At 42.7% G+C, this 22,229-nt stretch overlaps 2 protein-coding genes and 1 long non-coding RNA gene across 4 annotated transcripts in view; 2 read left to right on the forward strand and 1 right to left on the reverse strand.

Moving 5' to 3' along the window:
* Nucleotides 1-7,841, forward strand: part of hcrtr2 (hypocretin (orexin) receptor 2) — a 30,454-nt gene extending 22,613 nt beyond the window's left edge. The window contains exons 2-7 of the mRNA XM_085477915.1: nt 2,396-2,574; nt 4,936-5,179; nt 6,678-6,793; nt 6,890-7,110; nt 7,269-7,390; nt 7,660-7,841. Of these exons, the coding sequence (XP_085334041.1) occupies nt 2,396-2,574; nt 4,936-5,179; nt 6,678-6,793; nt 6,890-7,110; nt 7,269-7,390; nt 7,660-7,829 (1,052 nt within the window). The 3' untranslated portion in view covers nt 7,830-7,841. The remainder of the gene's footprint in view (nt 1-2,395; nt 2,575-4,935; nt 5,180-6,677; nt 6,794-6,889; nt 7,111-7,268; nt 7,391-7,659) is intronic.
* Nucleotides 3,449-4,052, reverse strand: LOC146695613 (uncharacterized). Its single transcript, XR_014923463.1, has 2 exons — nt 3,711-4,052; nt 3,449-3,625 (listed from the first exon to the last, which is right to left on the reverse strand). It is a non-coding gene; the product is annotated as an uncharacterized LOC146695613 (long non-coding RNA).
* A 9,662-nt stretch (nt 7,842-17,503) lies between the features above and the next one.
* On the forward strand, nt 17,504-22,229 carry gfral (GDNF family receptor alpha like). 2 transcript variants are annotated; one of them, XM_085476733.1, is made up of 9 exons: nt 17,504-17,615; nt 17,925-18,038; nt 18,480-18,635; nt 18,796-18,855; nt 18,956-19,271; nt 20,389-20,648; nt 20,741-20,812; nt 20,926-21,004; nt 21,088-22,229. In XM_085476733.1, exons 1-9 carry the CDS (start codon nt 17,579-17,581, stop codon nt 21,155-21,157), a joined length of 1,164 nt encoding a protein of 387 aa, XP_085332859.1. In that variant the 5' UTR covers nt 17,504-17,578; the 3' UTR covers nt 21,158-22,229. The 2 variants fall into 2 exon arrangements, with proteins under 2 accessions (XP_085332859.1, XP_085332860.1); XM_085476734.1 differs by having other exon boundaries at nt 18,799-18,855.

The raw sequence follows: 22,229 nt of genomic DNA on the forward strand, positions 1-22,229 counted from the left end.
TAGTTTCTTACAGGACAGCTCTTTAGACTTTTTTTTTCTCATTTGGACCGCTTTTCACTGATTTTCAGTCCAGTCCTTGAACCTGACCTGTAGGAGTCATTTTTTGTGTTGTTACCTCATGTGTGCCACCAGGGGTCACCTTTTGTAGAAACATGTAATTAGCGCCAGGTGTTGTTGGTCGAAAGAAGCAAACAGTTTGTGACCGCTGCGTTGTTGTGATAAATGACGTTGGATAAAGAGAACTGTTCAACAACTACTGATGGAAGTGCATTAAAGATGGGACAAGACAAAATAAGTATACGGCTGGAGTTACTGGACTGAAGTTTCATGCATAACATTGGCATCGCGTCACCAACGAACACCTCAGTGGCTTCAAATGTAGGTTTAGCCTCTACATGGCCGTTATTAGAGGAATTTTTTTTTTTTTTGGTTGTTAAGCCTAAAAAACCAAACAATTGAGTCATTCAAGCATGAAAAAACGTGCCTACTGCAACTCTATTAAGTGGGGTCTATGAAAAATCCCAGAGATAAGAGAGAATAGCGTTTTTGCACCAACATGGTGATTCCCAAATAGAACAAAAGAAGAAATAGCAAACCTAAAATAATATCTACAGCAGATGAGCAGTATCTGAAAGTCGTGTCCTTAATAAATATGAAGAAATCCAGTAAAGACATGAAACAGGACCCAATGGATACATCTGGCCCTTCTACTGTTTACTGAAGTCTAATTTGGCTACGTTTTTGGTTTTGGTTATTCACTCCACTTGGGCACATTCTACGTGTCACTTACTGTTTACTTTTTGTGCAATGGGTATGACAGAAAGAGGAGTGCTAACATGCTAAATAATGAACTTGAACTTTCAGAGTTCTTCAAACAAGAGCTTTCAAGAAGTGAAGTGTTTTCAGGGTAACAAGCAAGAAAAAGTGTTCTATAGTGTTTTAAATTGGTGCTTTGCATACGGAATAAACATGTGTAGTCAAAGACTGTAGACCTTCACTTTGTGACTCAGGGAGACAAGAAGCCATTTTTAAGATAAGATAGATGAGATAAAATACCCTTTATTAGTCCAACAGGTAGGAAAATTCACATTATTAAAAAAGCAAAGTGGACGTGGCAGAAATAAATAGATGCAGCACAACTGATAATGCTATACGGAAGCAATAAAAGAAAATGTAAACAATATAAGGTGGAAGAAGATTAGATGCCTAGCAGCAAACCAGGATACTTCATAGTGGCATAGCAGGCATTGAGTGTTGAACTTTGAAATATGTACAGACCACAGAGTGTGCATGTGTGTGTTCATATGTGTACAATTACTGCTGTCATACATTTACTGCTGTTGACTCTGACAGCAGATGGAAGGAAAAACAGCTTGGCACGCCGTGGGTGCAGCAACCTGTCACTGAAGGAGATGCTCAGTGCTGTCAGAGCGACCTGCATGAGATTGGATGTGTTCTCTAGAAGGGATGACAGTTTAACCACCATACTTCCATCTGGTCAGGAGGGTGTCCCAAAACAGAGCTGGTCTTCTTGAACAGCCTGTTCAGTTTTTATTATCCCCAGAAGACATACTGCTGCCCCAGCAGACCATACACACACAAAAAAGATGTCAGATTCTACCACTGAGTCATAGGAGGAGTTCAGGAACTCTTCTTGCAATCCAAAAGACCTAAGTCTCTGTAGCAGATACTGCCTGCTCTGTCCTTTCCAAGATTGCATTTCTCTTGTTAGTCCGGTCCAATTTATTAGTCAGTTGAACACCCAGGTACGTATATGAGTCCATCATCTCAATCTCCACGGAGATTAAGAGGGAGAAACAGGGAGAAAAGGCTTTGCTATGCCATTTTACGTAAGAACTAAATTGAAAGTCAGTGGCAACAGGTCTTACGGAGTAATCCAAACCTGAATTTTTTTAACTGAAATTGTTGTCAACATGTACGGAGGAGGTCAGGAGAGAGGCACAACAATGAGTGTCTACATCCATGTAAAAGGATAAAGGTGACCAAATATTCACTTTAAAGCTTGTTAGAATTGTACAAACTGTGTTTTGCCTTGAATTCTGTAATTCCATGTATGTTTTGTACATGACTAAATAAATCACTGCAGCTGTTTTCCTGGCAAAATTTTAAGAAAGGCTCAAGTAAACAGGAGTCTCAAGATTTTTGCACAATACTGTACATGAGCTTTTTTTGTCTTTTAATGTCTGAAAGTTTTATAATTATTTCCTGATTTAGTCAAATGAAACAATGCTGCAGTTAAATTTTAGTTCAGACTCTGTGTATGATAGCATACACAAAGTATCAAGACACTGGTGGCTCAAATAGATTTCACATGCACTGATGTGATAAATGTTTGCCTTTCTTTGGACAACCCTTGATTGTGCATCACTTTCAGTTTGTTTTGCAGTATGGAAGAACCGTCACATGCGCACCGTGACAAACTATTTCATAGTGAATCTTTCCCTGGCTGATGTGCTGGTCACCATCATCTGCCTGCCTGCGAGTCTTGTGGTGGACATCACAGAGACGTGGTTCTTTGGAAACACTCTGTGCAAAATTGTCCCTTATCTGCAGGTAAGCCTTGAACCCTGACATCTGCTTTTCAAACAGGATATTGGAATCTTTGACCTTTTCAGAAACAATTCACAAGGTCTGTGGATGCAAGCCAAGACCCATATTTCTATTATTCTACCATTTTTCTTCATGGTATTCATGAGGGTAAAAAAAAAAAAAACTCTTTTTCATATCCCCCAGGATGTGCACTGAGTGAGACCTTTGATGTTACTCTAAAGTGATTTAATGCCTCAGGCAACACTGCTTTAGCACCACTCTGGCAATATGTATGCAAAAAAGACAATCTTATTTAATATTGTTGATCACAATGATATGTATCGAGAGCATGTACCAAAGTCCCAAACTACTCTGCACAGATTATATGTCTCATACTCTTAACAGACTGTGTTATATTATATTGTTTATGCACAGCAAAGTCAATTCTAGCCTCATGGTGGCACGGCTTTGACTATATGTTCTGCAGGGATGCAGCTGTAAAGCAAAGAAATTCTAACATAATGTGAATTCTTGTGTGTCAGGAGCTAGTTTAGCAAACATGCTGCACCTCATGGCTTTTAATTAGCAATCTCTTTGAAGGTTTTCATAGTGACATTCACCCCGTTTACTGTTGAGCTTTGTATCATAAACTGGCGCTGCAGTATTTGCTTGAGGGCCATCTCCCGCTGCTTTCTTTTTAAATCCAGGAGCATCAACTCTAATTCCCCTTTGGTGATTCATTTTATGTAACATTTTGGTATGATTCCTATTCTACTGTTCTACATTGTATGCTGGTGGTCTATAATACCTTGAATAGGTTCACAGCAGGGTGCAACTGTCACGGTCTGGCTGGCAGACCGTGGGGATGTGGGGAAAGGAGGACCCAAAACGCAGACTCTGCGATGCAAACAGTGCTCTTTATTCACAGTGAAAAACTGTAAACACAATAACTCCCCGTTGCTCCCTTGAACCCCGTGTGCGTGCTTCCCTCCGACGTCTGTGCTCGTGCTCGTGCTCCCCGCTGTTGTGTTTCCGCACACCCCGTGCGTGCTGCCTTTCTGGACCACTCTTCCTCCTGCAGGGAAACCATAGAGGCAGCCGTCAACACTAACCCTCGGCGGGCATATACGAACAACACAGACATATGCTGACACACTAACTTGGTACGATAACTCAATGATCCCGCGCCGGTGGGAGCTCCAACACTCTCCTAAGTAGCTCCCCCGACGAGCCCTGATCACCAACAGGTGTGGCAGGAACTTCAGGTGTGGCCAGTCCTTCGCAGGGCCACACCTATCAGGCCTGCAGGTGGCTGTGCTCCATCCTCCAGCCACACCCGCAGACATACACACGTATACACCCACACCCTGCCTATACATACGAGTGGGACACAGACTAACACAGCATTGTGGAGAAAGCACACATCACCAAATAATAATAATACTAACAACAATAACAACAGTCAAAACTGGTCACGGACCCCCGAGTCCTCCAGAGCCGGGTCCGTGACAGCAACAGAAGCCAAATGCAGCACATTGTATAATATTTTAAAAAGGGGGTCCATATTTCAGCTTGCAGCTGGTGTCCGGATTAAACCCATCCATGATTCCCCAGTGTAATGTGCAAGCAAGTGAAAAATGATCATTGCAATTTACAATGAGCAGTGTGGTGGAAATGCTGTTTTGGCCTAAATGCAGCAGGTTGTTTTGTGTGTGTGGGAACGTCTTTTTAAAATATACATTTCAAAGCATTTAAATGTCACAGACGGTTCCTGTTGTCTTGCAAACAATGATTCACTTCCCTCAAGGTTTCTCTCACTGGTTTCAGTGTTTACATATGTTTCATATTCAGCATACTTTACCTGTAACCATCCAGGATGCATCCAAACTCAAAAACATCCAAACTCAATGAACAATTGACTTTCTGTCAGTTGAAGGGCAATGAGGATGTGCCCTGCTCTGCCTAAGGTGCAATCTTTCCTTTCTTTTTTAAGATCGTTTAAATGAACATTTTAAATTAGGCAGCGAGATTTATTTTAATGTGCCTGGCATCATAAGCTAACCCTTTACAAAAACAAGGAATCTCCGCCTTTTATTTCCAAGAAAAATTGACCACCCACTGCTTTTAAACCTGCACGTGAAATTTGTGCCGCTGCTCTGAAGTGAACAGACTCATCTGCAACACAGAGATAAGAGCATCTCCAGCATAGGAGGTGTCCCATGCATCAGTGTTTGCCAATCTATGATTCAAGTCTACAAATGTATGTTCTGAAATTATTTTCCTCATGAGCATTTAGTATTTTCTGTAACAACTGCAAACTGTATCAATATTAAATGGTGAACATCTTTGTGTATCTAGTTAAAAGTTTTATTTCATTCTTCGCAGACCATCTCTGTTTCTGTATCAGTCCTAACGCTGAGCTGCATCGCCCAGGACCGTTGGTATGCGATCTGTCACCCACTGTTGTTCAAGAGTACAGCCAAGAGGGCGCGCAAGAGTATTGTTGTCATCTGGGTTGTGTCGTGTATCATCATGATCCCCCAGGCCATCGTGATGGAGTGTAGCAGCCTGCTGCCTGAACTCACAAATAAGACCAGTCTGTTCACGGTGTGTGATGAGCACTGGGGAGGTCAGTTTTCACAGTTCACAAACTAAATGAACGCATTATGAAAATATATGTCTCCCTCGCTGCTAGAAGCACAGTTTCAACTTTAACTGAATGACTCACTAAATTACTTAAACAACAACTGCAGTGACATTTATTGGGCTTTTCCACCCCCCGTATAGATGGGTTGATCACGTGTCATACCACTTTTTATCCATAAAGCGTGAGCACCTAAGCGGGATGGGTGGATTTTGCTTTGCTCAGATGAAGTCGCTCAGGGTGCCTCTGTGATTGAAGAAGTCAAAAGAGGAAAACCTTACAAAGAGAGGAAGCTTTCCATCTACTCACATTCATTATATTACAGTAATGATGGGTACCTTTAATGACTACCTTTGAAACGTAGATTGCTTTCTTTAATAAGCTTGCAGTCATCATTGAAAGTGTGCAGTGCAAGACTGACAGGCAGAGCAGTAATAAGAGGAAAATTGTGTTTTTTGTTACATAAAGTAAACAAAAATGTCAGAAGTTGATGAGAGGTAAATGAATCAGTAATGACTAGATATTTAAATGGCAGTCAGTCAGTATCTCATGAATGACTCTGATCGAAGAACTATACAAGGACGGAACACAAAGTTCAGAGACTCCGCCCATGAAAACAATCAACAGCCTTATCAAATTTGCATTTGGCCTAACTCACCTCTAATTTCGTCGCCTTCAGCAGCACTCCAACAACCTTTCACAGATGCTGTTTTTTCTTGAAACGTTTGTGCAAAACTTGATTTCCTGTAGCATGTCGACACGGCAACCCCTCAACTTCATTTTCATTCTAAAAAGTTATCAAAGTAGTTAAAAAACAAGATAAAATGATAAATATGACTGAGGAATTCTTCCGTGTGCTGATGCAAGATGGCAGGATGACACAGTGGTATGCACCACAGTTCAGGTTGTCTGATATTGTGGCATGAATTCACAGTGCTCTGTCAACAGAAGAATAATTATGAGCAAGAAGTTGAACCCCTTACTTATTGTGCCACCTTTGGGTTTGGACGCTGAAGATTCTTGTTTTGAAAGCAGCTATTTGGCTGACTAAGAGGCAGGTCTGCTTGGCAAAAAAGTGGATGTTTGCTGGATGTCTGCACTGGCAAATGGCCCCAAGGTGAAAGTTGTCAGGCTTTTCAGGAAACAAAAATACCAGCCACATGGTAAACTGGGGGAAACTTAAAGGGGAAACTGACTATATTTGTGGAATCTCCTGAATTTGGAATTTTATGAGTAGTGTTGCAGAACATGTAGTATATAAAAAAAGCATTAAACTTTACCCGCTCTCAATCATTAAGTCATTAGTTTGTGCCACTCAGCAGAAGGTTCAGTTAATAATAAGCCGCTTATGAAAAAGTGGTCAGTGGACGTGTTTGTTCTCTAGACGCTCATCATTATCTGCTTTTTAGTCTTTAACTACTAAGTAACTACTCATGTTTTCTCTACAATATTGTTAAGTGTTTCCTTTTAAATCCTTCAACAGCTGAGATCTACCCAAAGGTGTACCACACCTGTTTCTTCATTGTCACATACTTCGCACCACTGTGTCTCATGGTCTTGGCATACATTCAGATTTGTCACAAGCTGTGGTGTCAACAGGTGCGTATTCTGCCATTTGCTATAAATATAAATTTCCCAATGGGCTTCCAGGGTCTGATGTGCGCGTGTATCCACTTTAATGTATTCATTCAACAGATTCCTGGAAGCACATCAGTGCTGCAGAGGAAGTGGAAGTCTATCAAATGCTCAGCTCCAACTCCAGGACCGGGGGAGTCGGTGAGGGTTAGAACCAGCACGGTTTGTGCTGAGATCAAACAAGTCAGAGCCCGGAGGAAGACAGCTCGCATGCTGATGGTGGTGCTCTTTGTTTTCGCCCTGTGCTACCTGCCAATCAGTGTGCTCAATGTCATGAAAAGGTAATAATCTCTCAAGGAAGCTCTGCTGCATCCCGGATCTACAGTAGAGCTTACTATAAGCCATATTTTGTATAGTTTTTCCCCCTGACAGGTTTGTGATTAAAATGCATGCAAAAAGAAAAGAATGAATAAAATGATATCATTTTTTTTACCTCCAGAGTCTTTGGGACATTTAAGAAGACAAACGACAGAGAGACAGTGTATGCGTGGTTTACTTTCTCACACTGGCTCATATATGCCAACAGTGCTGCAAATCCAATCATCTACAATTTCCTAAGTGGTAAGTTTTGAACTCTCCTCTAAGGATTCATTACTGCCCTCTAGTGAACAAACTGGCAACAACAACACAATTCACAGCTTTATCTGCTAATAACCTGAAAACAGAAGTTAATTCTGAGAAAGCAGCAAGTTTTTAATTCATGCATTTATGAAAAAAAAGCTCTTAGAATGATTTTACAAAAAAATTTAAGCTATTTTTAATGCAAGCTTGTAGATGGTTTTTAAAGAAGGTGGACTTTATAAAGATTTTGTTGTCGTTTTTTTCTTAAGGGAAGTTCCGCGAGGAGTTCAAATCAGCCTTTTCTTGTCATTGTTGTGGCCAGCATGAAAATGAAACAAGGAGGATAAGGACCAGAACGCGTACAGACAGTCGAAAATCCCTCTCCACTCAAGTTCACAATGTGGACAATGTGTCACGCATATCAGATCAGATGGTGTAGTCGTCTTATATTCCAGCTGGGGCACCTGAAGGACACGTTGATCTTTAAGTTAGACATGTGATAATGTGCAGATCTCATTATTTTTGGATGACATTTAAAGGGAAAAGAATTGTATTTAATGTTTTCTGTTTGGTTGATTTGAAAAGGACAGACTTTCTCTCTTCTGTTATGCAAGAAAATGTTGATTAATTATGAAAGACATGGTTTGTAATGTTCAGTGTTTTATATCTCTCTTTCATGTGTAGTTTCTGTAAATTTTGTATGTATTTTTGTTTTGGTTTGTCTAATTACGTCTAATTAAGTAGTAGCATCACCTTTGATATAACTGGTTTAAGGGATTTGAAGCTTTAAAGGTGCAGTCGGTCACATGTTCATCTCAAGTCCTCAGTGTAAATGCCCAGAAATGTATGTTCCTGTGCACTGAGTATGTTAATGAAGCCAGCTCAATTCATCAAAGTACAGAATATTCAATGTGACCCCTGCATGAACGGGACCGCAATGTGAAGCCTGTTTCTTTCATTTGAAACACTCCAGGTTTGTGTTTGGATAGCATCAGCAAAGCGGACATTTTCCAGCAAAATATACGTTACAAAATAATCATTGTGGTTGAATTTTTCGGCTGTGGGTAAGAGCTGCTCACAGTCACTTTTACAGGCGACTCTATGGTGGGTTGTTTTTTATACTGATGCTAAATGTAAAAACAAGAAACATGTCCTGGATGTGCTTTCCATTTTCTTTTGTGGCAGTAGTCTGCAAGCATGTATGAATAATAACTGTGTTGCCCACATATTTTGCTGATTATCTGTTATTACTTAATTATCTGCTGTTTTAAGTTATTACTGGGTCAGAAAAAAGTGAATTATGGCAAGACTTGAAACTGTTTGCACAGATGAACAAACTATCACTGCGTCAGTGGGTCCTCAACTTCCTCACAGACAAACCCCAATCAGTGAGGGTGGGAAAACAAGTCTCCCCCTCCATCTCACTCAGCACTGGAGCATCTCAGGGCTGTGTTTTAAGCCCCCTGCTGTACTCACTGTACACTTATGACTGTGTAGCCACATCAGACACCACCAACATTGTCAAGTTTGCTGACGACACTGTTGTTGTGGGCCTGATCTCTGACAACATCGAGACGGCCTACCTGGAGGAGATTAGGAACCTGGAGACCTGGTGCCAGGAGAATAACCTCCTCCTAAACGTCAGCAAGACTAAGGAGCTGATCGTGGACTTCACTACAAAGCAGGCGAGGAATTACAAGCCCCTCATCATCAGTGGCACGCCAGTGGAGAGAGTGGACAGTTTCCGATACCTGGGTGTCCACATCACTCAGGACCTGTCATGGTCTTGTCACATCAATACCCTGGTTAAGAAAGCCCGTCAGCATCTCTTCTTCCTCAGAAGACTTAGAGACTTCCATCTGCCACTGAAGGTGCTCAAGAACTTTTACTCCTGCACCATCGAGAGCATCCTGACGGGAAACATCTGCACCTGGTTTGGGAACAGCACCAAGCAGGACAGACGAGATCTGCAAAGAGTGGTGCGCTCGGCAGAACGCATCATTCAATCAGAGCTCCCTGACCTGCTGTCCATCTACACCAAGCGGTGCAAGTCCAAAGCTAGGAAGATTATGATGGACCTCTCCCATCCCAACAATGGACTCTTCTCACTGTTGAGGTCTGGGAAGCGCTTCCGCTCCCTTAAGGCCAAAACAGAGAGAATGAGGAGGAGCTTCTTCCCCCAGGCTATTCGGGCCCTGAACCAGGTGTAGGACTGGACTCTCCCACACACATCACATCACCACACGCACTCTGGTTTTTCTTCATGCACACTTCCTATAATTTATAAACTCTTTCTGCTATTTGCACATTTTTACTGTAAATTTCTAAGTTAAATCTGTAAATTTTGTAATAACCTGTAAATACTGTAAAACCACTGTCATTTAATGGTCAGGCATTGCATTGCACAGCTTACAAACATTTCACCTCATGTCTGTCCTGGTCCTGGGCCGTGTTGGCCCAGTATTCTTAGTTCTCTTGTATTTTTGTATTCAGTTCCCTGTTTAGGTTCTGTTTCCTGAGTTGCCCTGTTATGTGGTTCCCTGTGTGCTTTCCCTTTGTGACTCTCACCCCCTGTGTGCCCCTCTATGTATTCATGAGCCCTTGTCCCCTTTCGTGTTTTATTCCATGTTTTCCCCAGCCTGTTATGTCTGTGTTCTCCCCGTGCTCTCTCCTCCTGTCTGAACCTCTGTACTTCCTGTTTTACTTTGACAGTCTCTCGTCAGTATGCGTCATGTTGTGTTCACTCCTGCCCTGTCTCGTTATGATTATCTGTGTCAGCTGTGTTCCCCGTGTGCTCCCACTTCCCTCGTTAACCCTCTGTGTATTTATGTCTGCGTCTCCCTCAGTTCTGTGTCGTAGTCTCCCTCATGCTGTGTGGATTTCCCTGTTTCTCTCTCCTTGTGCTTTAGTTTTCCCAGTTTAGTTTATTTTGTATTGTTTCTCGTGGCCAGCAATAAAGCTGTGTTTTTTGAGTTCATCCCCGTGTGTGTGAGTTTTGCGATTGGGTCCTCATCCTGCCTGCCACACAGCGATCCATGACAGAAGACTACGACCAGTAATGGACCCAGCAAACTCCGTTCGGAACCGGCAGCGTGCAAACTCCGCCTTCCCTAACGAGAGGAGAAGGCAGGAGGCTCGGCACGCCCGGGAGCACGAGTCTGCCTTTCATGGGACTCTATGGGCGCTAGGTGGGCCGCGCAGCGTCCAAATGGCAAAGGCTGCTGCTTTTTCCCCACACCGCCCCACGGTAAGAAGAGTTGGAGGAGTCAGCCTATCGCCTGCCACAACTCCTCCGGCATTTTCGACTTCTGGTTCGCCTCTCCGGTCGCCGCCCACGTCCCGCGCAAAGAAGAGGGTTACTCGGCGGTCGGGGAGTGGTTTCGAGCCGACGACAAACGGCCTTACCCCGCTGCAGGCTTTTGCGCTCTACCTGGGACTTCCGCGCTCAGAGCTGCACAAGCTCCCTGTCTCTCCGGCGCAGCCTGGTTCGTCATCGGCTCAGCCAGCCGACATCACCGAAGTGCCTGCGCCCACTGCCTCGGGAACTCACGGCACAGTTCCCGGGAAAACACGACGCTCACGCCGTCGCCACGCTAAAGCTACTGAGCAAGCTCCGGTGGTGAGTGAATCTGACTGCTTTTTCCATGCGAGTTCCAAGCCCGACCGTCTCGGACAGTATTCGTTTTCTGAGTCCGCTGTTTTTCACGTCCGTAACTCACCAGAGAAGAACAAAAAGGTTGAATATGACTGTTTCTAGGCCTCATACTGTTTCTACGTTCGCCTCCGCTTCTATTACGCACGAGACTGACTTCATCACCACTCTAGAGACTGCTGTTCATGCTAAATTAAAGAATCCTGGCACTATAAGCCCCGTGCGCGTCATCCCTGAGGCCATTAACTCTGGGTCTGTTAATTCTGGTCCTGCAGTGCCTACCCTCACGCCCGTGTTTGAGAGCGACTATGTTTCCTGTGCTCCTCCCAGGTCAGCAGCAATTAACTCACAGACAGATTATTTCACCGTAGAGAAGCAAAAGACCGTTTTTGAGCCGCATACTTGTGAACAGCACTGAAGTTAACAGTTCTGCGGTCTCTGTACCTGCTGAGTGTGAGACTGTGAGTGGTGTGTCTCCACTCCTGGACTATGCTGCTCCCCAACCTGTATATTTAGAAACGGTCTGTGTGAATGCTCCTGTGTCCATAACTGATCCCTTTGTGCCCGGTATTACAGACTCTGACTCTGCTAAACCTGGATCTTCCTGTGCAATGACTGTTTTAGAGACTGCTACTCCTAAGATGGACAGCTTAAGGCCTACAGAGTCGCTAGGAGTGGCCCGCCATGAATCTCTGTTCGCTAACACTGTTTCTAGCTCCACTAACTCTGTTTTCCCTGTGTCTGTTTCTGCTCCTGAGCTCAGCTCTCCCGCTTCAGTTTCTGTAACCAAGGCAGCGTGGGCCCAGCCTTCCCTAGCTCCCGTATCAGTTCTTCGGGAGAGGGTAGCTGAGGTCCAGCTGGTCCCTGCTTCTGTTCTCAGACTGGCAGAGGCTCCTATCATCCCGGCACCCGTACCTGCTCCTCGGGTGGGGTTGATGGACACCCAGACTTTGCCTGCTCCTGTTCCGGTTCCCCGGGTGAGGTCAGCCGTGACCCTGCCGACTCCTGCACCCGTCTCAGTTCCTCGGGTGGGAGCGACAGAGGTCCAGCTAGCTCCTGCACCTACACCAGCCCCCAGGGTAGAGGCAGCCAGAGCCCAGCTCGTCCCTGCACCCGTATCTGTTCCTCGGGTGGGGATGGCTGGTGTTCGGCCAGGCCCAGCACCCATTCCTGTTCCCCGGAGGAGAGCAGCCCAGAGCCAGACACCTAATCTACCACAAGCGCAACTGCCACTACAACTGGCATTGCTGTCCATAACTCAGTCAGTGGCTCAGTTATTAGCACAGTTTCCTGTTTTGTCACCAGTTCAGTCTTTAGCACAGTTAACGGCTCCATTACCCACTCAGTCATCCGCTCTGTTACCACCTCAGTGTCTTACTCCATTGCCTGTTCAGTTAACGGCTCTGTCATTACCTCTGTCACCAGCTCAGTTCATAGCACAGCAACCCGCTCAGACACTGCCAACCTCAGCTGGAAGCCTTTGTGAGCTTTCTCCGCCAGCTGAGGACTGCGTGGTGCTGACAAACTTTGGACAGACTGTTTGCCCTGCACAGCCCCAGCCGTTGCATCCTAAGCAGACTGCGTGCCCTGTGCAGCTACAGTTAGCGTCCGTTCAGCCTCCTGTCTCCGCTGGAGGGTCCGAGGGGCCCGTTCAGCCTCCTGTCTCCGCTGGAGGGTCCGAGGGGCCCGTTCAGCCTCCTGTCTCCGCTGGAGGGTCCGAGGGGCCCGTTCAGCCTCCTGTCTCCGCTGGAGGGTCCGAGGGGCCCGTTCAGCCTCCTGTCTCCGCTGGAGGGTCCGAGGGGCCCGTTCAGCCTCACGCCGCATCAGCTGGAGGGCCCGAGGGGCCCGTCCAGCCTCACGCCGCATCAGCTGGAGGGCCCGAGGGGCCTGTCCAGCCGCCACCTGCGACCGCCTCGTCGTCGCCTGGTCCAGCCTCGTCTGGTCCTGTGCCCACCAGGCCATGGCCAGCATGCCTAACACTGGAGAGCCGCCGCTGCATTCCATGCAGCCGGCCCCCTGAACGGCTCCGTCTCCTTCGCCGCCGCCGCTGCCTTCCGCGCGGCCGGCCTCCTGAACTGTTTCCACGTCTCCACCGTTCCCGTCCGCATGGTCGGCCCCCTGAACTGCACTGTGTTTTGGGTTGTTTTTCTTGGGCTCCGGTGTTTGCTGTGCTCCTTTGTTTTCTGTTCCGTGCCCTCCGTCCTGGGCCCCCGCCGCCTGCCCTGGGTCGTTTTCTGTTTGGTTTTTTGTTTTCCTGTGTTTGGGCTGTCTGGAGCCAGCCCTTAAGGGGGGGGGGGGGGGTGATGTCCTGGGCCGTGTTGGCCCAGTATTCTTAGTTCTCTTGTATTTTTGTATTCAGTTCCCTGTTTAGGTTCTGTTTCCTGAGTTGCCCTGTTATGTGGTTCCCTGTGTGCTTTCCCTTTGACTCTCACCCCCTGTGTGCCCCTCTATGTATTCATGAGCCCTTGTCCCCTTTCGTGTTTTATTCCATGTTTTCCCCAGCCTGTTATGTCTGTGTTCTCCCCGTGCTCTCTCCTCCTGTCTGAACCTCTGTACTTCCTGTTTTACTTTGACAGTCTCTCGTCAGTATGCGTCATGTTGTGTTCACTCCTGCCCTGTCTCGTTATGATTATCTGTGTCAGCTGTGTTCCCCGTGTGCTCCCACTTCCCTCGTTAACCCTCTGTGTATTTATGTCTGCGTCTCCCTCAGTTCTGTGTCGTAGTCTCCCTCATGCTGTGTGGATTTCCCTGTTTCTCTCTCCTTGTGCTTTAGTTTTCCCAGTTTAGTTTATTTTGTATTGTTTCTCGTGGCCAGCAATAAAGCTGTGTTTTTTGAGTTCGTGTGTGTGTGTGTGTGTGTGTGTGTGTGTGTGTGTGTTTTGCGATTGGGTCCTCATCCTGCCTGCCACACAGCGATCCATGACAATGTCATACTGTGTGTGTGTGTGTGTGTGTGTGTGTGTGACGAATAAAATTTGAATTTGATACGCTGAAATGTATTTTGTAAAATAAATTTTTTATTTAAAGTGTAAGTAAATATTTGTTGTAATAGATTTATGTATCAGTATCAGAAAACAATCCAAATCTTGATCTCTGATTCATCAGGATATTTTTCTTCTCCAGAACTCTTGGTATCAATGTTTTGACCTTTTCTTGATAAGAAATGATTGTACTGACAGCTACAATGCGTAGTGTTTTTTGTCTTCTTCCGTATACTTTGTTTCTTTTGCAGGATTGGCCTACTCGTACTTGATGACACACTTAGAAGTTGCCTTTGAGCATCTCTGATAGAGCATCTGGGAGGTCAAAGGCTTTGATCAAGGGCATCTCAGTGGTGAAAATGAGGCAATTACAAACATGCTTTTTCATGTTCCCCACCAAAAATTACTTGCTGCTGCAGAGACCGCGTGTATGAAGTCTTCCTCCCATTTCTAACCACAACAGTGAATTTCCCATTTCAAACGTGCTTCATTCAGATGAGCAACTTGCAGCCTGACTCAGTAATTGCAGTCATTCGTAGCAGCTGATTTGGATTGTCAACACTTTGCTGTGGTGGTTCAACAGCATTGGTTTAGAACAGCAGTCAGTCGGGCATATAGTATTTGGTGATATCTTAAATGATTTTATATGCATGAGCTAGCATTTAAAGACAATTGCTGCAGCTTGCCCCGTGTGTCAGCCTGAGAAGCACAGTTAATGCCCACATCATTTTTAAAAAGGGTTCCCTAAACTGTGCACAACTGTTTGTATGTGTTCCAAAATGTTAACGCTAATGTGCAGGGCTATTTTTATTAGTTGCTTGCGAGTTTGATTTTATGTCAGTGAATGAAGTCTACACACACAAATACACATATGGTTAACCCTGTTCACAAGCAGCGCTGACTTTTTGTCAGACCTCTCATCCAAACAGCATCAGATATGACTTCCTTAAAACCGCAGCATTTGCCTAGGGTGAAGTGGATCAGAGTAATGGTTGTGCAGAACACAAAGACATGCACACAACTCTTTATGCAGAGAGCACCCTGATTAAACCGATGTCCCTTCAAGAGTAGCTTCCATCTTTCTTGAGAACCCCTCACCCAGTGAACATGAGTAAGCGGCTGAAGCCATTCATTTTAGCTACTTGCACATTACTGGAAGAAGATAAAAGCAGAAAATTTCTTTAAAAAGTATTTGCAAAGATATTTACAACTGTACACTGCAGCACACTGGAAACTCAGAGAATCCACATCCTCAAACATACAGCACAACAACGTTTCCATTCAGAAACACAAAGCAAATATTAATCTTCAGTGTAATCAGCAGTAGAGAAAATCCTTGAGTCAAAGTGCTATAGTTTGGATGCAAAGGACAAAAATGAATAAACAAGGAGGATGTGGAAACTAAAAAGGCAATCTGGAAAAAGGCATAATATGAAAGAATGACAGAAATAAAACCAATAACAGGAAACAGAGAGGAAAACAATCCCTGCCAGGGCAGCATGATTGTAATTAATCTAGGTTTGATTGCTCAGTTCAGCTTGATGTGTTTAATGTGGGGAAATTGTTTGTGAGCATAGATTTGATTTACTAATTATGTTAAAATTTTATAGACTTTAAACCACGACTATGGCACAACAATGACACATGTGGGACGTTTTTCACAAGAATTTCTTCATTTTGAACTAAATGTGAAATGTTTGCATCCCCACATAAAGTATTTAGAAAACACTTCTCAGCCCAGGTCTTGAATGCTGTTAAGGGTAAAACAGTGCATACAATTGGCTTTAACAACTTCTGAATAGACATGAAGCTGTCGAATTAAAGTCTCGTCTTTTTGCATCACTTTTTAAAAAAAATATATAATGTATGTTGTAACTTTTTCCAGTGCACTTTAAGCCTTTTTGCCTTCCAATGTTTCATACTTCATTGTGCAACCCTTTGATCAATATTTGTTGACTTTTTTTTTTTTTTGCTTGACAAATAAATCATCTTGATTGGAGGCTTTATGAGAGTTAATCACTGTTGACTTCTAGCCACTAGGGAGCAGCAGAAATGAGCTAAAAAGAGAAGGTTGCTGACTTCGAATTGGGTGGAGTTGTTAGCAAAGCCATCCATCTTGTAAATGACTGTGCTGTAACATTATTTACAGCTGAGGGTGAATACTGTTTGTTTATCAGTAAACACATGTATACATATACATATGCTTTTTGGTACCTAAGGCAGTGTTGTGTTGATTCGTAACAGAACAACTTATTGAATAAACTCTTTTAAATATTTTACATTTTTCTTGTATTATTGTACTTTGTCACTGGTCTATTGAAAAACTATATAGTTTGTCCCATTGCCTTTAGTTGAATATATGAAAAATGGCAAAATGACACAGTTTGACAGCCATAAAATAGTTTTTTTTTCTCCAACAAAGAAATGATCAAAATGCTATTAGCTTAAAATTTGGCATGGTGTGCAATTTGTCCTTAAAAAATTTGAGGATGAAGGCAGAACAAAAGCAGAGGATAAAAGAAGAAGTGGTAGCTCTAAGAAATTATGCCATATTCCTAAAAGTATTCACACTCCTTCCTTCACACACATGTGAACTTAAATGACAGCCCATTCTAAATCCATATAAAATATAATAAAATGTAATAAAACACCTTCAACTCTTCTGGGAAGGCTTTCCACAAGGTTCCACTGACTGTGGAATATTTAGCGAGGAAATTCCAGGGCTGCACTTGTTGCAGAGCGACCCATTCTTTCACAAATGTTTGGAGAAGGGACACAGATGTTTGAGTTTATACACCTGTCGTCATTAAAGTGATTGGAATACCTGAATTCAGCTATTTGGATGGGTAAGGGATTAATTTTGACAGTGTAGTGTATCTTTGTTTTGGTCTTTGGTTCAAATCATCTTCAGTATGTAAGGGCATGTCGACTGGCAACAGCAGTAAAATCATACCTGGCAGGAAAAGACACAATGCAACACTTCAGTCATGGATTGGTCTCCCAAGAACTTGAGCAACGTTGCAATGTTGAAGCCTCAAGCCATTAAAATATTAAATAATAAAAAAGTATTTGGTTTGCTTGTTTGTTTGTTTTTTGATTATTTAGAGCACATCCAAATGCATTTTGTCTGAAATGTGCTGCTTAAATATGTTTACTTTCCTCTTAGTTATTGTTGGAAAAAGAAATCAAGTGAAAACAATCTGACACAAATTTAAATCAGCAGATCAGACCAGGGATCAACTGTTTTTTATTTCCTATCTCTGAAGTAATATCGCACTACTCCTAAGAGATAATATTATTACTTAAGCCCACAAAATATAATAATGACAATATTAAAATACTATATGCACTAATTTTTTTCCCTTTTTTGTTGCAGCTCTGTTTCATTGCATTTGTCATTTTTATTCTGGTGCAGGGTACAGCCTCCAGTAAATGTGTTACATCCTCCTGACAGCGGGTGGTGTATCCCAGCTTAAATGCTGACACCAACAAGAGGGACACATCAGCTGCTGGTGAGAGCTTCATTTGTCTGCTCAAAGCTTTGCAACAGCTATCATGCAACTGAGACGACTGGAAGCTGCAGTCATATTTGGTGAGTTTAAGCCGAACCATTACCATAAAATTACAGATTTCTGATAGAAAAAACAAACAAGTTGATTAGTGTTATTGTATGTTTTTTGTGCTATAAAATTAGCATTACTAGAAGTGTTTCATGTCTTGTAGTTTGTACCACATGTATAGTCAAAGCGTAGCTACAGTTAGTCATGTGAGACATTAACATTTAATTTTTGAATGTCCCTTTTCATATAAAACCTCAAGACAAAAATGATCTCCGTGAAATAAATCCATATAAAAACCAATGATAAAGTAAATAAATTCTTAAAGTCTGCTTGTATTTCAGTGATTATTGCTCCTCAGATTTCATCGCTGGCTTCTGAGTGTTTGGCTGCTGTGAAAATCTGCATGTCAGATTTATGCAAGCGTGAACAGGCATTTTATGACGGCATCTGTGAAGGTAAAAAAAAAACAAACACATTTCCATTATATTGTTAATATTACCAAGGGTTGAGACAAGTAAGTATTACGTAAAGCGATTGCATTTCCTCAGGAAGGTCAGCAAATGAGACCGTTCGACTGAATTGCTTCCATGGAAAATGGCTAAAATGTAATAAGTGAGGAAACAGCCCGAAGCAAAATGTACATAACAAAATTAAGTGACAATAAATCACTTTTCTGATGCCTTTAATGCACACAGTATGTCTGTTTTGACATCGAAATCCTCCATTATTACACTGAATTTGATATACCAGCCTATATCGGGATACATAACCAGACATCACAAGGAAAACTGTCAGAGCAGCAGGCACATAGAAAACACCTGTTGCTCAAACAAGACCTTGCTCGCTTATGGAAAATCCTGTTTTTCCACCTTCCTCTTATGTTTCTGTCATTCAAGATGGAGGGTGCCAAATAAAAGGCTCAGAGGTCTGTAACATGACCATCCAGACAATACTGCACCAATTTCCCTCTCTGCCAGGGTGCGTGTGTGCCTGGGAGGAGGAGCTTTGTGATTCTATACAAGTGCTGGCCACACAATGCCACCAAAAGCCAGGTGCGGTATTCTCAGAAGTCTCTACGATAAGCATTTATATGTGAAATTACGTTTTTGTTTGCCAAAGGTGGACAGTTATTGCACTACAAAATGACTGTTAAGAGGATCTTTAATGTGCCTTTGTTGGTGGGAGAGATAATCATGTTGATTATTTGAACAGCAGTTCAGCTCACAAGGAGTGCAGTAATGGATTGGCAGTCAAGCACTTTATTAAACTACGGTAATTATATTTTATTACGCTAATCTCAGATGAAATCTAGTGAAGATGAGTCAAAATTGGTGAAACCCATTCACTACCTTTCTCTCTCTTTGTTTTTTAGTATATGATGGTGCTGGATCATGTTTGGATCAATTTAGGGCTTGTCTCAGCGATTCAGTTTGCAACAGGTACCTGGCACCTATGCTCCAAGCCTGTAAGTCAGGCCAGTGCAATGATGAAGGGTGTCAGCAGGAAACTCTGCGGTTCTACAGGAACGTACCCCAAAATGTTGCAGAGATGCTGGTCATGTGCGAGTGTGAAGCTTCAGATCAGAGCTGTCTGAGCATGAAAACCGAATTGCACAGTGGCACCTGTGGAGATGAGATCCGGGTCTGTCTGCGTGTACTTAACCAGTGCACTGAGGACAGTAACTGCAGGTATGCTGTTCTGTCCTCAGATGTTTTTGTTTTTTTTGTTGTTGTTGTTTTCAGGATTATTGTACAAATACTATTATTATTAAATGCACACTCGGGGATGAAACCACCAAATCAGATAGAAATTCATTGTTTGCACAATGATGAAATGTATGAGCAGCATCTGGCGGATGAGATTGCTGGAGGGAACAACAAAGGCTGGCAGGAACATTGGTTGTGCGAGGCATGCGGAGAGGAGAAAAAAGGTGTCTTGTGTATAGGCTGTGCAGCAGGAAGGCAAACACTTTAAAATGCAAGGAAGGGATTCAGTCAACAAACTAACAATCACTAAATTGGAGCAGGAAAAAGAGCGTTCATCATTCGAGAGTCCTTTCCAGCCTTAAAAAGTGAACGAGTGAGTGATACTGGAAATGAGTGTATAAAATAACATTTTTTAAAATAATGCCAGCTCACTGCTAGTAACAGAAAAGAAGAAGTCTGCAGATAGTTGAATACGTAACTACCAACACTGAGCCAGACACAGAAATAACAAAATGTGAATTCTCAACCTTTAAGTGAACAATGAAGAAGAACTCAAGCTGAGGTAGTCCAGTATAGGGCCGCATTAGTGCACAGTAGCACTCCTAACCAAAATCCTTTTTACATTGTCCTGTTTGTCCTTTTAACACATACATGGCAGCGAGCTTTCATAGAGAGTGCCAAGTGCTGGTCCAGCCATTAGGAGCAATTTGTGGTTCAGTGTCTTCTTCAAGTGGATGCCCTCCTCACTTGTCCATTCTCAAGCTGATTTCATTATGGAAACCTAGATTTTCAGGTTATAGTTCCATCAAATCCAATGCTGTTTCTTTTTTTTTTAATGGCCATTTTTTAAGATCACATCTCCAATTACTATCTAATAAAAATTTTCAGAAACCACTTTACACGTAGACTGCAGCCTTTTATAATCCAAATTCCGCCTGTGTGATTGGTGCACTTTTCCCGCTGCCATTTTTAATGTAATTCCATAAATATATGTGAAATGATCTTGAAGTAATATGTACAATCTACCATAACACATAAACATCTATAAATCGCAGCACCCACTCATTCCACATAACACACATTTTCTCTGTATTAACAGGGGCTTATTAGAAAATTTTCAAGCCAATTGTTGGAGTCCTGAAGAAGCCCAGTGCATTGACAGTGACCTCCCAAGAGATGAATGCTTCACCCAGATGGATCCAGAGCTCATCCTTGGTGCAGACGCTGAATGCAAAAGGGCCTTCGTGGCTACTTTAGGCACAGTGCTTCACCATCCTTGTACATGTAAAAGACTCTACAATGACGATTTTCTTACATGCAGCATGATTCACGACGTGCTTCACAATAGATCACGCTTCAGTGAGTATCTTTTTTTTTTCTAACCAGGCATTTTTAAATGTAACAATCATTTTTCCTGGAAAGATTGTAAATTATTTTTATTTGTATTTCAGTGGCATCTTCAGAAACAATCATTTGCCCCTCTAAACCTCCTCCATCAGATCATGCTTATGCTTGGTTGCAAGGTAAATTGAAATTTGTAAACTCTTTATGCTAATCGTAGTATGATTCACATGAATTTAAATTATCAAAACAATTTTTGAGTGGGTTTTCAAGATGGAATATTTTGTCTTTCCAGATTATCTTCTGTACGTTGTTGCAGCCATCCTGCTTGCTGGTGTCATATTAATGCCTCTGGTTATTGTCAGTAAAAAATGGTAAGCATCGATGTTGAATCAATGTTAAGTCGCTTTTATCAAAATATTATGTATAATTTACTTTTATTTCTGTTTCCTTGTAGGATCTCGAGAAAGAGAGATAAAACAAAATTTCACCATCCACAGAAAAGCAACTGTGTCGTTATTCTCTGATGTTTATTCCTCTTCCCACTGAATAAAATAATCATCATTTTTTCTCTTTTAACTCAAGATCACAGCTGAATAGATTCGTGAGGTTCCTTTGAGTTTGCTGCACATGCAGTCATCTCATATTTCTTTGCTGTAATAGGTAATAGAGTTTATTATGGGGCGATCGTGGCTCAAGAGTTGGGAGTTCGCCTTGTAATCGGAAGGTTCCCGGTTCGAGCCCCGGCTTGGACAGTCTCGGTCGTTGTGTCCTTGGGCAAGACACTTCACCCGTTGCCTACTGGTGGTGGCGCCAGTGTCCGGCAGCCTCGCCTCTGTCAGTGCGCCCCAGGGTGGCTGTGGCTACAATGTAGCTTGCCATCACCAGTGTGTGAATGTGTGTGTGAATGGGTGGATGACAGGTTGTGTAAAGCGCTTTGGGGTCCTTAGGGACTAGAAAAGCGCTATACAAATACAGGCCATTTACCATTTACCATTAAGAAAATAACTAAATTGAGAATGCTTTAAAACACTGTCATCAATAGCCAAATGAATATTGTTGTAATCATCCTTTGCAAAGGTCTCCAAAGCACACTTTGTTTTTCAAAGTACTTGGTAGGTGATTGATGAGTTTGACATGAGGGCTCTGTGGGAGTCATACAATCTGTACAAGGACTGATTGTTCTTCTTGCTGTAGTTCAGTAGCTCTAGGTCTAGAGTTGCTGTATGTTTGAAGCACTTGTCACACAGTGGTGTTACTTGATTGATAAGACTATAAGAAGTTTTTGCACAATCTTGTGAAGTAGCATTGTTTAGTTCTTCTGTAGTGCACCCTTAATCTTTGTGTTGTTGTAAACAGTGATCTTGTGCTGCTTTATTAAAGAACATATTGTATATTTGTAGATACAACCTTTATGTTTAAAGTTAATTGAAAAGATTTTGTTGTTAATCTTTCACACCGACAGTTATTATAGAAAAAAACAACAGATCTGACAAGTTTAAGATTGCTTTAAGTTATAACTTCAAGTGTGATGATTTATTTGTGCTCTGCTCACTCTTGTGCTGTGTTCCTCTGTATCTGATAATAAACTTCCCACTG

The sequence above is a fragment of the Copadichromis virginalis genome, linkage group LG13 (genome assembly GCF_057382275.1).
Source record: "Copadichromis virginalis isolate Kocher_CV1m ecotype Utaka linkage group LG13, C_Virginalis_male_GT1.1, whole genome shotgun sequence".
In the NCBI taxonomy this organism is placed as follows: Eukaryota; Metazoa; Chordata; class Actinopteri; order Cichliformes; family Cichlidae; genus Copadichromis; species Copadichromis virginalis.